This window comes from Gopherus evgoodei, chromosome 1 (assembly GCF_007399415.2).
Source record: "Gopherus evgoodei ecotype Sinaloan lineage chromosome 1, rGopEvg1_v1.p, whole genome shotgun sequence".
NCBI classification, from domain to species: Eukaryota; Metazoa; Chordata; order Testudines; family Testudinidae; genus Gopherus; species Gopherus evgoodei.
Window position 1 is genome coordinate 168,056,878 of NC_044322.1, and position 13,362 is coordinate 168,070,239.

Genomic DNA, 13,362 nt, shown 5'->3' on the forward strand with positions numbered 1-13,362 from the left:
TGCCGGCTTATTTGGAGGAAAAACTTGAACAATGTTTCCCTCCCTCAACCCTCCCAAGTCCCAGTGGCTTGCTCACAGCTCCTTCATGGCTCCCTGCTTTCCTCCCAATCTGCTCCTGGACCCACATGAGGTATGGCTACACCCTTAGGGCTTGTCTACACTGGCAAGTTTTGTCAACAAAAGCTGCCTTTTGGCAACAAAACATTGATAACGTACACACTGCAATGGGACTTTTGCCAAAAAAACCCCACCCAGTTTTGGCGACAAACTTCCACCCCGCGAGTGACTTTTGCCTTTTCCCCTCCCTTCATTGTCGACAAACAGCCAGTGTAGACGCCATGTCTTTTTTCCATGATTTTATTGGCCTCCAGAAAGTGTCCCACAATTCCCATGCTGCTGCTCTGGTCAGCGGTTTGAACTCCGCTGCCCTGCAGCTAACTCGCCCTTCCCTTTCGCAAGCCCTGGGAATTTTAAATCTCATTTCCTGCTTGCTGGCTTCCCATGTGAGCTTCCTAGGTGGCTTCCCAGGTAAGCATGGCTGGCTATTGCATCAAACACGCTCCCACTTGGACCACAGCTGAGCTGTTGGATCTGATCAGTATATGGGGAGAGGAGTCTGTTCAGTCACAGCTACCATTGAACCGTAGGAATCGGGACACATATGGGTAGATTTCTCGAGGCTTGTGTGAAAACCGCTACGATTGGGACACACAGCAATGAAGAGGGAAAATAAAGGAACCAAGGCAGGCATACCATAAGGCGTGGGAGGCAAACCATCGTTCCTGTGGTGCACTTAAGACCTGCCATTTCTATAAGGAGCTGAATGCTATCGTAGGTGGTGACCCCACCTCCATCACCGATAGCCCCGTGGATACATCAGAGGCAGCAGAAAGAGGGAGTAACCTGGAGGATGAAGAAGTAGAAGAGGATGTGAAGTTCCCAGTGGGGTCACCTGACCTGGTGTGGCAGGGAGCCAGGAACTTTTCTCCACTCCATAAGTGCTCTATGGGAAGCAGGAAGCCAATGAGATGTTGGATAAGTTGCTGTGGCTTGTGTAGGGAATCGAAAAGTGGGAGGCAGGGAGTGTTTTATGTAAGCTGGACATTGCCCTGTGTTGCTAATTTGCATGGCCAGGGTGTTGATGGACATCAAGACCTGCAGAGAATCCTCCAGACAGAGGCTCTGGAAAGTTTCCAAGAGATACTTGTTAATCCTCTGCAGCAGATTCCAAGGGATTCCAACCTTGTTAGTTCCCCCACTGTAGGAAACTGTACCATGCCATTTAGCAATCACTGGAGCTGGGACCAAAGCGGCACATAGTTGAGCTGCATATAGACTGGGGTGAAAGTCGCAAGCATGCAGTAGTTGTGCCCTGGTTTCCCTCCTCACTCGCAGCAGTGAGATGTCAGCAAGCAAGTTGGCCACCTGTGGAAAAGTGTGATAATATTAGAATGAGTTCCCTGCAAAGCTGCCCTGCAAGCTGTGACCATTTTGTCTGACGCACAACTGCCTTCCCCACACTCCCGACACTCCCTATGATTGGGGTGCTTGCAGAGCTGTGTGCCTAGAGTCAGTGAGAAAATGATTGCTATGTTGCAAAAGGCCCTTGTTACTGAAATTTTTCAATCATTTGCTGGACTGTAACAATCACTCTTCTGTGTATTACCTAGGAATATTATCCTCAGTAAGGTCTAGCCTGCCATTGAGACACCGCTAGTGAGCTTTCAAACTGCCAAAGGCACAGTCGACTACCATGCAGCAGCTGCTCAGCCTGTTGTTAAAATGCTCCTTACTGCTGTCCAGGTGCCCTGTGTAAGGTTTCATAAGCCAGGGCTGTAAGGGGTAAGCCAGGTCTCCCAGGAGTACTGTGGGCATTTCCACATCCCCTACTGTGATCTTGTGGTCTGGAAAGAAAGTCCCTGCCTGCAGCTCTCTGCACAGGCCACTGTTCCTGAGCAGACTGGAAGAATGTTCCAGAGGCGATTAGCAGCCGCAACTTTCGCAGCACAGTCCATGCTGGGCACCCCCTGCAGCCTCCCTGTGCCTCTCACTGCACTTCCTACTGTATTTTCCACTCCATGCAGCTGATGAAGTGGGTTTTAGCCCATGAAAGCTTAGGCCCAAATAAATGTGTTAGTCTCTAAGGTGCCCCAAGGACTCCTCTTGTTTTCACTGCAGAAACTAGCCACTACCAGCCTGCGCCCCAGCCACAGGGGGCACGATGTTACTCTGGGTACAGCAGCTGCAGCGCAGACACGCGACAAGGCAGCCCCTCCCCAACACTACAGCCGGGAAGGGGCGGGGCTCTTCTCCGTCCCCGCCCTTCCGAGACAGGAAAAGGGGCGGGGCTTTCCCAGCCGGGCTCCTCCTTGTCCCCTCCCTTGGGGAGAGGGCGGGGCTCTGCCCGTTAGGGCCCCGCGCGTGCGTGTGGCTTCCGGTTCCGGCGCTGGCGGGCGGTTTGAAGGCGGGGATGGCGGGCGCGCAGTACGTGCCGGCGGGCGCGGGGCTGGACGCGTCGCTGTCGCTGCTGGAGGCGGAGAGCAGCCCCGGGGCGGCGGCAGCGGCGGGCCCGGAGGAGCAGGAGGAGCTGCCCATGGTGTTCCTGTGCGCCGGCTGCAAGCGGCCTGTGGGGGACACGCTGGGCTGGGTGGCCAACGACGAGGAGACAGGCTGCGTCCTGCTGCGCAGTGAGTGCCCCGGCGCGTGCCGGGCTCCAGCCCCTCCCCCGCCGCGCCGCTGTGCGAGCCCCTTCCCCCCGCGCCCGTTGGTGACGGTTGGTCCCCGTCTGTCTGTTGCAGGCGCCTCCCCCAACGTGTCGGTGGAGAAGGAGCAGAAACTCTCCAGCCGGCCCGGCGAGTGCGGATGGTGAGTGACCGCGGGGCGCCCCAGGCCTAGGGGAGTCCGGCAGCCCCGAGTCACGGCTGGGATCTGCCCAGAGCATCCCCCGCACGGCCACGCCTCAGCCACTCTCTGATCCCTCGGGCCGGCGCCTCCCCGGGGCAGCTGCGCGCTGTGTTTGAAACCGCTGGTAAAGGTGCAGCGTTGGTGCGGCTGTTGGCCTTGCTGCTGGAGAGACTCTCCCAATCCGAAGAGTTTGGCTCGGTGACTTCAAAGTGTCTGCTGCATAAATCTTAACCAGGGAACAAACATGGGAGAAATTGTGTTCAGTTAGTTTATGATCAAAAAGGCCCAACAAATCTCAGTTGAGCAGTAGGCAAACTCTCCTATAAGGCCCCGAATAGGACAAGTGCAAAGGAGCTTGCTTAATATGACAAAATACTGCTTGGGAGGGAGACAGGGTAAGCTGAAGCAAAATACCAGTTTGGAAGTCAGTTTTCTGTAGGATAGTCTAATGTACACTGCTATATAGATGAGGAATGTTCCTTGGTAAGATCCTGGATAGGGTTCAAAGGTTGTATGTTTGGAATACAAATGAACCAAAGATATATATGAATCTCTTCTAAGACTATGAGTGAATGAATTAGAATCAATTTAAATGTCTTCTAAAGAAGTGGTTACATATTTGCTTACAGCATGATTGAAACTTTATTCTGCTCCGGCTGTTCAATGACCCTTGGGAACATCTACAGATGCACCCCAAAACATCTTGACTATAAGCGAGACTTATTTTGCTTCACTGTTGACTCTATTGAAAGGTAAGGATGAGACCTGATGGTCCAAGTTGTCAGACAAATATGCTAATTGGTTTTTGTCTTTTAGATTGAGTGCCAAGTAGTTTGGGATCATTACTAACACTTTTAGTGATCAGATAATTGTGCAAAACTTGTGTGAGGGAGAGGATGGGAGTGGGTATTTGGAGAAGGTTATGGATTACCCCTCTAAATTCCTTTTGTTCAAGAGCAGTGTTCTCTGTTAATGTCTCCTATACCACAGCACTTCAGTTGTGAAAACATTCCATGTACAATATAATATTGCGTAAGACCCGATATTTACATATTTTGGGTGTTCTTTTACAGTCTCATTCCAAAGACACTGCTCATAGATACCACAGTGACTGGTCACTAAGTGCAAATGGATTCAGATCTATCTTAAGTAAAAATTGTTCCATCTAACCTCAAGGACAAAGTTAGCAGGATGACAGTGTGGTGAAATGTGGGTGTGCTGATGCATTGGCCTTGTGCTTAAAGCTGGAAATTCAGGGTGACAGTGTGGTGAAATGTGGGTGTGCTGATGCATTGGCCTTGTGCTTAAAGCTGGAAATTCAGGGTATGTCTACATCTACAATTTTGCAGCGCTGGTTGTTACAGCTGTATTAGTACAGCTGTATAGGGCCAGCGCTGCAGAGTGGCCACACTTACAGCAACCAGCGCTGCAAGTGGTGTTATATGTGGCCACACTGCAGCGCTGTTGGGCGGCTTCAAGGGGGGTTCGGGGAACGCGAGAGCAAACCGCGGGGAAGGAGACCACCTTCGCCGCGGTTTGCTCTCGCGTTCCCCGAACCCTCCTGCAAACCGCAGGGAAGGAGACCTGCTTGCTCGGGGATTTGGGGAACGCGAGAGCAAACCGCAGGGAAGGAGACCTGCTTGCACGGGGGTTCGGGGAACGCGAGAGCAAACCGGGGAAGGAGACCAGCTTCGCCGTGGTTTGCTCTCGCGTTCCCCGAACCCCCCTGCAAACCGCAGGGAAGGAGACCTGCTTGCTCGGGGATTCGGGGAACGCGAGAGCAAACCGCAGGGAAGGAGACCTGCTTGCTCGGGGATTCGGGGAACGCGAGAGCAAACCGCAGGGAAGGAGACCTGCTTGCATGGGGGTTCCGGGAATGCGAGAGCAAACCGCAGGGAAGGAGACCTGCGTGCACGGGGGTTCGGGGAACGCGAGAGCAAACCGGGGAAGGAGACCAGCTTCGCCGCGGTTTGCTCTCGCGTTCCCCGAACCCCCCTGCAAACCGCAGGGAAGGAGACCTGCTTGATTACCAGAGGCTTCCTCAGGTATGCTGGGATACCTGCTTATTCCACGGAGGTCAAGAAAAGCGCTGGTAAGTGTCTACACTTGATTACCAGCGCTGGATCGCCAGCGCTGGATCCTCTACACCCGAGACAAAACGGGAGTACGGCCAGCGCTGCAAACAGGGAGTTGCGGCGCTGGTGATGCCCTGCAGATGTGTACACCTCCTAAGTTGCAGCGCTGTAACCCCCTCACCAGCGCTGCAACTTTGTGATGTAGACAAGCCCTCAGATGCCAACATAGCTACAGTGTTTGAAATGCGTTTTTCATTATGCTAAATAGTTGATTTAAAACATTCTTCAGTATCTAAATCCTGGACTAAGTTGTTTAACAGTGTGGACATTTAAATCTCTCTCTTAAAAATACAAATGCAAAACAAGATTAATTCTTTTCCTAAGGCAAGGTTCATTCTTATTGGTTGCTAACCATTAAAACATGTTGATTTGCAGCTAATTTTTGTGCTTTTTGCTAACCAGGAGCATATGCTATCTGTATGTTTAACCAGTCATATAGCTTAATATAAGTTTATTGGGATTGTTAATTTTTTACTTGTGATTTAAGCACTATTTCTGTGGAAATTCAAATTCAGTTAAGATGCACAAAATAGCTTTTTGAATTCTTTTAGTTAAATAAAACTACCTTAAATATGCTGGATATGTAGGATATTTTTATTAAGAGGTGTTTTTTTTTTGCATTTACAACTCCCCTAATAAAGGAAATATTAGCTTTAGTTAGTGAATTGAACTGATTGGTTCTGGTCACCACATTCTTCATGAATTTAGAACTAATAGCTCTTCTTCGAGTGTTTGCACATGTCCATTCCCACATCGGTGCGTGTATTCATCAAGCACTGTTGCTGGAAATTTTCCCCCAGTGGTATCCATTGAGTTGACTCTAGCGCACTCCGGTGCTGCACGCACATGACACTGGTATAAAGGGCCCTGCCGACCCCATTTCCCTTCAGTTTCTTCTTACTGCCTATGACGGTTGGCTGGAATCCTTCATTGCTCTTAGACAGTTTTCTCCTATTGGTTTTTCATGCTTGTTTTGGTGTAAATAGTGATTAAAGTTAATAGTTTTTAGTAGTTTTAGATAGCTCGGACACCTCCACACTTGGCTTGCAGGATTGTCCACCTTGCTAGTGTCAGGGCATCCTGGGTTTCAAGCCCTGCACTGCCTGCTGTAAGTTATGCCCTTGAGCGACCCCCACTTGAGCTGTCTCAAGTGCCTGCAGGAAGCTCATAGGAAAGACTGCTGCCAAATCTGCAGAGACTTCAGGCTGTAGACCAAAAGGGAGCAAGTGGCCCAACCAAAGGTCCTCATGGATGCAGCCTTAAAGCCTGGCTTTGGAGCTGTGCTTGGACTCAGCATCAAGCACCTCAGCTTCAATGTGGAGCATTTCTCCATTGACTTGATACTCTTGGCACTGATTGCCCTCCTCCGTGCCTAAGAAGCACTGCAAGCAACAAGAGAAAACCAGGTCTCCAGTGCCAAAATCTAAGAGAGACAGGAAGAGAACAAGATCTGAACTTGTCTCCCCTGGCACTACAGCATCAGGTGTCGGCAAGTCCAATGCCACAGCAAGCTTCTCTTGACATACAAAGGAGCAATGTCACAATAGACAACACACTAGTCAGTTCATAGTGCCGTCAATTCCTGAGGCGTTCGCAGCAGCCAAGGACCTTCTCACGCTACCAGTACTGGGATCCCCGGAGGATCGAAACTCTGCACCACCAGTGCCACAGAGAGGTAGGGAGCCATCCCCTGAGCCTCACCTAGGGCTGGGACCACTGTCTAGGGGGAAGTCCCTGTTATCATCCACAAGTTTGCCTACTAAACTGTCTCTGGCTCCGAGCAGCTCCACATGACAGGTCAGTATCTTTGTCAAGGAGGGGAATAGGACCTGACCTTCAAGTCTGAAAAAGTTGACGTTGCGGCTCTCTGGGTTGTTCGTATTATACCATGGCCCCATCTTCTGCAGTACTGTGCCTTGGGAGGAAGCCCACTGGGCCTTGGCAGAAACAGAGGAACCTACAGAGGCTCCGCAGTCTGTCCTAATGTCCTCTCCAGATAAGGCATTAGTGACACCAAGGTCCTCCCATCTGCAAGACAACAACAAATCCTTGTACATCTTATGAAAGCGGTTAGCCTCCAACTTGAGGAGATTGCACATAGACTCCTGGACATCTTATCAACTGTGAGACCCTCTAGAGTGGCCCTACCTCTGCATGATGCCACTATGAAACCGATCAAGGCACTGTGGCAAACCCCTGCCTCTCTCCCTCTGACAGCAAAGCGCACAGAGCACAAGTATTTTACACTAGACAAGAGGTCTGAATTCCCCTTTTCCTCACCCCCCCCCCCACTGGGATTCCTGGTTGTTGCGGCTGCCAGTGAGAAGGACCACCAGGGAAAGACTGCTCCTATGCCTAAGGCAAAGGAACCAATGAAACTGGGCCTGTTCGAATGGAAGGCATATTTCACAGGGGGTCTTCATCTTTGCATAGCAAACCAGCAAGCCTTGCTGGGTCATTATGATTTATTATGTGGGAGTCCATGATTAAATTCGAGGACCTTCTCCCACAGGACTCCATGTAGGTGGTTTCCTCCCTTGTTAAGGAAGCAAAAACTGGCTTGTGCCTTCCTGCATGCTGCTGATTCTGCAGCCCGATCAATGGCTACTGTGGTGACAATGCAGAGGAGTTTGTGGTTGCAGTCCTCACGGCTACCTAAAAAAGTGCAAGAAATGATTCAAGGCCTCCCGTTTGAGGGAACGTCACTATTTTGGAGCAAATGGATCACAGGCTGCATGGCCTCAAGGACTCAAAAGCAACCTTGAAATCCCTGGGACTTAATGTGCCAGCAGGGTCAAGAAAGCAGTACAGGCCACAACAGACAGCCTGCTACTTCTGTCAGCCTCCTAGGCAGGACCAACATACGAGGAAATATAGGGTGTTTAGACACAGACCTCCTCCCCTGACCTTGTCAGCAGGCCTCACTCAACCCGGACCCATGCACTTGGGATCTGTTTTGACGAGATGCTCCAGGTTGGCGCCGCTATCCCCCCTGCATTGGAACCAGCTACCCCCCTTACTTTCCAATTGCCTTTCCTACTTCTTGAATGCCTGGACTCGGCTTATATTGGACCACTAGGTCCTTAACACAATAGGACTGGGTTACACTATCCAATTTCTTTCTTCCCCTCCCCTCCCCTCCGTCTTGTGAGCATCTGTTGCAACAGGAAGTCAATCCCGCCTTTGCATGGGAGACCTAGAAGAGATTCTGACTAACATGGGAGGGAAGGGGTCTTACTCCCTTTACTTCCTAATCCCAAAGCCATAGGTGGGCTCAGACACATTTTAGACTGGTACCTCAAGAACTTAATGTTCTGCATGGTCTCCTTGGCCTCCATCATCCCCTTGCTGGATCCAGGGGACTGATATGCTGTCCTCGATCTAAAGGAAACTAATTACCACATCTCAATCTTCCACTGCTACAGATGCTTCCTAAGGTTTATACTGAATCAAGCCTGTTATCAGTTCTCGGTGCTCCTGTTTGGCCTGTCGGCTGCCCCATGAATCTTCACCAAATGTGTGGCAGTGGTAGCAGCTTTTCTCAGAAAAAAGGAGTCCGTGTCTTTCTGTATCTTTACAACTGGTTAATCAAGAGCTGCTCCAGAGATCCCATCCTGACTGGGACTTGAGCCTTGTCCTATCAGAGCTCACTGAGCCCCTGTTTGAACCATTAGCGTCATGCTCATTGTCATTGAGATCCAGGCCCTCATATTGGATTCTCCATACACAATCTTTAAGGACAAGGTACAGCTGTGGCCACATCAGTTGTTCCTTCCTAAAGTTGCTTGACTACAGTGGAACTGAGACAAACTTTTTACTGGTATTCTGCCCTAAACCGCATGCAAATAGAGAAGAACAGCATCTCTACTTACTGGATGTCCGGAGTGTCTTAGCTTTCTATGTGTAAAGGACCAAGCTGTTCTGCAGGTCTTCTCAACTATTCATAATGATAGCAGAAAGAACGAAAGCTCTCCTTATCCCTGCACAGAAACTCTCTTCATAGATCTTGTGTATCCAGGAGTTTTACAAGCTCACAGACATCCCGCTCCGGCTATCCTTACAGCTCACTCTACAAGATCCCAAGCTGCCTCCGTAGCTTTCCTAGTGCAAGTTCTGATTCAGGTCATCTGCAGAGCAGCGATCTGGTCATCCAGTTGTGCAGTAATGATGCACTGTGCCATTATTCAACAGGCTAGAGAGGATGCTTGCTTTGGCCAGGCAGTTTTGCAGTCAGCCTGTCCTTAAGCTCCAAATCCACCTCCTATACAAGTGCTTGAGTCACCTGTGTGGGAATGGACATGTGCAAGCATGCAAAGAATAAAAAACTGTTACTTTCCATAACTTGTTTTTCAAGATGTTGCTTATGTCTGTTCCAAGACCCACCATCTGTCCCCTCTTTGGAGGTGGTCGTCAAGAAGAAACTGAAAGGGAATGGGGTAAGCAGTCTGCTTTATACCGGTGCTGTATGCATACACCACCAAAGGGCATTAGAGCTAACCTGATGAATACCACTAGGGGTGAAATTTCCAGCAACTGTTCTCAGGGCACGCATGCACCTACATGGGAATGGACATGTGCAGCACATCTTGAATAACAACAGTTACAGAAAGGTTAGTAACCATTCTATCTCATTCTCTCATACCTAGTTTTTATTAATATATTGGAAGAGGAAAACTGTGTCCTTGTTCTTTCAACTCCCAACTAGTTTCTTAACTTTGAATGAGTCAGTCATTGAACTGAATTAGATTGATAAACCGAAATGAAGAAAATGTTCTCTGCACCTGCAGAAGAGGCTTCTACTGTTAAAAGTGGTTTAGCATTTCAGCAGGCTGTTACTTATGCAGTGACTTCCACTAATTCAATGGTTTGACATTCTTTAAAACTTCACAGCAACCATGTTCTGCTTACAATTACTGTAATTTAGATTAATAGATAATAGTAAGTTGAGGCCTTAACATAAATTGTCATAATTAAAATTTTAAATAGTTTTTTTAGTTAAAATAATCCAGTATGACTTAATTCTGTTTTTATTTTAAAAAATCAATATTTTGCTCACATTGATTAATAGCATATGCTTTTTTGATCACTGCAGTACTTCACACTGTCATAAAGAACCATTTTGCAATAAAAGTAGCTCTCTAAATTGGTTTCCTTGTTTTGCATTATGACTGACAATCATGTGAACTGTAACTCTACCATATTAGTTACATCCTAGGATCCTCAGAAAAACAAGCTGTAACTGATGATGAACCTTTAACTCTTGAAAGTCGAGCTGGCTTAGAAGAGGCAATAGAAAGGGTAAGATTTTGTTTTAAGTAATTCAGTGTTATCTACAATTTAAGTGGGATTATTCTTGATTTGGCTGTAAATCTCCCTAATCACGTATGAGTTCAGCCAAACTAATTTTAATTTTCATGCATATTGTCATGTTTCATTTTTATATAGTTAACTATAGCCTTTTGTGTGTATGTACTTCAGAATTTCTCTCTAGATGCAGTTTTTACAAACAAAAACCTTGTCACTGATGCTTTTTTGAATTTTTGACCAGCTTGGTTTGAAGTCATAAAGTAAAATAATTTCTCATATTTAAGCAAACTTGAAATATATTTCCAGTGTTATTACAAAATATTTTTAATTATAGAAATGCCTTCTTTTGAGCTTTGGAGAGGTCTGGGCTCCTATCATTCCATAATCTTGCAGCCAGGACAATACTTAAGAGAACACATGAACAAAATCTCTGAGAGAAGCTAAACTTGTATTACAAAAGATGAACACAGTGAAACTTTCAGCAAAGTGTCAGATAACTCTAGGATAGTTGCGGTAGCTACATTGCTATAGTAAGTTGTCAGAATTAACCAAAGCTCCGAACATTATGTAAACTCTTACTTTTAGTGAGGATGATGAGTAAAGATTGAAAACAGAAATGTAATGGATCTCTTGTGGTCAATACTAGTTATGTAGCTATCATTGTGGTGTTAATTTGTTTTCTTTTGTAAATTCATATTTCTGGGAGATTCTTTTTCCAATTTATTTACAGGCAGAAACCATACTGAAAGCACTGGAGGCAAGATTGTCTGTAGTTGAATCAAGTTTTGCATCACGTCATAATAACTGAAAGAAACTTCATGTATGTAGCTGATTACTGGGAACGCTTCATGGAAAGCTTGCTTTCATAATCTCCAGAATCTGTTGGAGTGCTGCAGAAGCCTTCCAGTAAATAGCACAAAAGCTTCATCAGTCTTTCTAATGGAATAAAACACTGACTTGGGGGATGATGTATGTAAAATTAAAATATTCCCTTCTGCTGACATCCATGCTACTAATATATTTGGTATATATGTTTTTCTGTCTCCCTGCCCAGGCTCTGGGCAACTTCTACTTAAAAGGGTAGTTAAATAGGTTCTCCTGAAGCTGACTAGTGCTGTTTGGATTTCAGCAGGCATGACTAGTATCATGGTATAACTTGGGTAGCCCTTTTGCCAGTATCTGAGAGAGTCATCCATAATTATCTGCTGAACTGACATCTATTCAATTTCCTAAAACTAAAGTAACAAGCTAACCCTGAACTTTCTTGGAGAAATGATGATTGAATTGTTCATCATTTTATTTTTACAGCCTTTCCTTGACCTGTGCTGCTGGGCATTGAGCAGTAGGATTTAAATGTAGCAGGTTCTGCATTCTAGCCTTGGATCAGCCAGAATTTATTAACTTTTTCTTTACTGGAGACTTTAAAAAAAAAAACAGACTTTGCATAGAACATCTTGGGGAAAAATGCAGTTATTGTGAAGCTTAAAAAAATATTGTGAATAGCCCTTCAACCTTGTTTGAGATGAAGAACAAGTTTAAAATGTATGCTTAAATATAAGCTAAACTCAATACATTTAGTTAAGTGCTCTAGTCTGAGTGTTACCTGGTTCTGGTATCGATTTTGTAATTATTTGATTTTTATTTAAAGGCTTGTGTTCTAATATATTACAAAACTTAGAATTAGTTTATAAATTTGTTTGTGAAACCAAGATACTTGGGCAATCAATGTAAAATGTTTAAAGTCTTGTAAATACATTTCTAATAAAACTAAAAAAGAAATTACATCAGTGATTTGCTGGCTTTCTTACTTCAGGACTTGGTGCACTTTTTGTCCTTTGAAACTTTGTGCAAATTGTCAAACTGTACAACTTTTTTTTGTTCCAAGTATAACCTAGGCTGTGGTAGTTAACACAGATTTGTCAGCAGGCAGCGGCACGCTCTATTCATAACCAGTCAGTGAAATCAAATCATGCTATTTATTTCCATTTGTCTATTTCTCTTTCAAATAAACAATGAACATCAATTTATTTGCAAAAGGCTCTCTGATAGATTGAGTGTATAGATTATAATTGGGCTATAGCTAATTTGTGGCTGCATTGCATAAGGTGCAACTCAAATTAATTGCTTCACTGAAATTATTTCACTAGTAGGAATTGCTATACAACTTCTCCAAACGTGAGTGAAATTTATTTTCCTTCAGCATTAGCCATGTAAGATTTTTTTTATCATCTTCTGACCACAGTTTTTTACTTTTCCTCGTACCCTTTTAAATACTCTTCTTGAGTAATCAACTGTCATGGCCCCATAGTGATTATTTTTGTCCCTCCTCAGTGTTACTTTACTGAAGTTGAACTTGTCTTGTGGTCAGATAATATTTAGATGCTGCTTCAAGTGCTTTTCTATTTGTGTTCCACCGTTAGTGAGCATGTGTCCAATTCACTCTGGATTCTTTGGGCCACACTTGTGGCCTGAGTGTCTTTGTCCCTCATACCTGATGGCATAAAAGGTCAGACCACCCAAACTGCCCCTCAGTTCCTGCTCACTGCCAGTGGTTATGAGTCAGAACTTGCAGTGTCTGAGGATTTTTTTCCCTCTCTGTCTGGTCTACTCATTGTATTGTAAATAGTTCTAAACCTAGATACCTAACTGCTAGCTTTAGATATTTCAAGTATTTACTTTCTACTTTTAAGAAGAAACTGTTTCTCTTTGCCTGTGAGACTTCACAAATCTCTAGGCTTCAAAAATTGCCCTTTATGTAAGGCAGCAATGCATCTTAATGATGGACATACCAGATGCCTGTGAGGAGGCTGCACACTTTGTAGCTTCTTTAGGCCGAGTTTATTCTATACCTGGGGCTCCTTGCATTCCACCCCACAAATGTCCTGTGTGCCACCCTCCAGTTGCCCTCTTGCCAAGGGTTCTGTGTACCTATTCCCCATATAACTGGGACCAGAATTTTCTCCCTGTGTCCTCCCCACAATTTTTTATGTGGGAGATGAGTATCGTGACAACTTCA

General features: G+C 46.0%; 1 protein-coding gene across 1 annotated transcript; it reads left to right on the top strand.

Moving 5' to 3' along the window:
* Nucleotides 1–2,457: 2,457 nt before the first annotated feature.
* On the top strand, nucleotides 2,458–11,780 carry MIS18A (MIS18 kinetochore protein A). The gene is made up of 5 exons (XM_030579233.1): nucleotides 2,458–2,687; nucleotides 2,799–2,865; nucleotides 3,534–3,656; nucleotides 10,244–10,337; nucleotides 11,077–11,780. The coding sequence occupies exons 1-5, from the start codon at nucleotides 2,471–2,473 to the stop codon at nucleotides 11,152–11,154; spliced, it is 579 nt and encodes a 192-aa protein (XP_030435093.1). The 5' UTR covers nucleotides 2,458–2,470; the 3' UTR covers nucleotides 11,155–11,780.
* The last annotated feature ends 1,582 nt before the right edge of the window (nucleotides 11,781–13,362 follow it).

Excerpts from the sequence above, each read along its gene's own strand:
- MIS18A (XM_030579233.1), top strand. The coding sequence starts at position 2,471 with ATGGCGGGCGCGCAGTACGTGCCGGCGGGCGCGGGGCTGGACGCGTCG. Across the intron at positions 2,866-3,533 it reads CGGCCCGGCGAGTGCGGATG|CATGATTGAAACTTTATTCT; the intron begins GTGAGTGACCGC and ends ATTTGCTTACAG. Across the intron at positions 10,338-11,076 it reads TAGAAGAGGCAATAGAAAGG|GCAGAAACCATACTGAAAGC; the intron begins GTAAGATTTTGT and ends ATTTATTTACAG.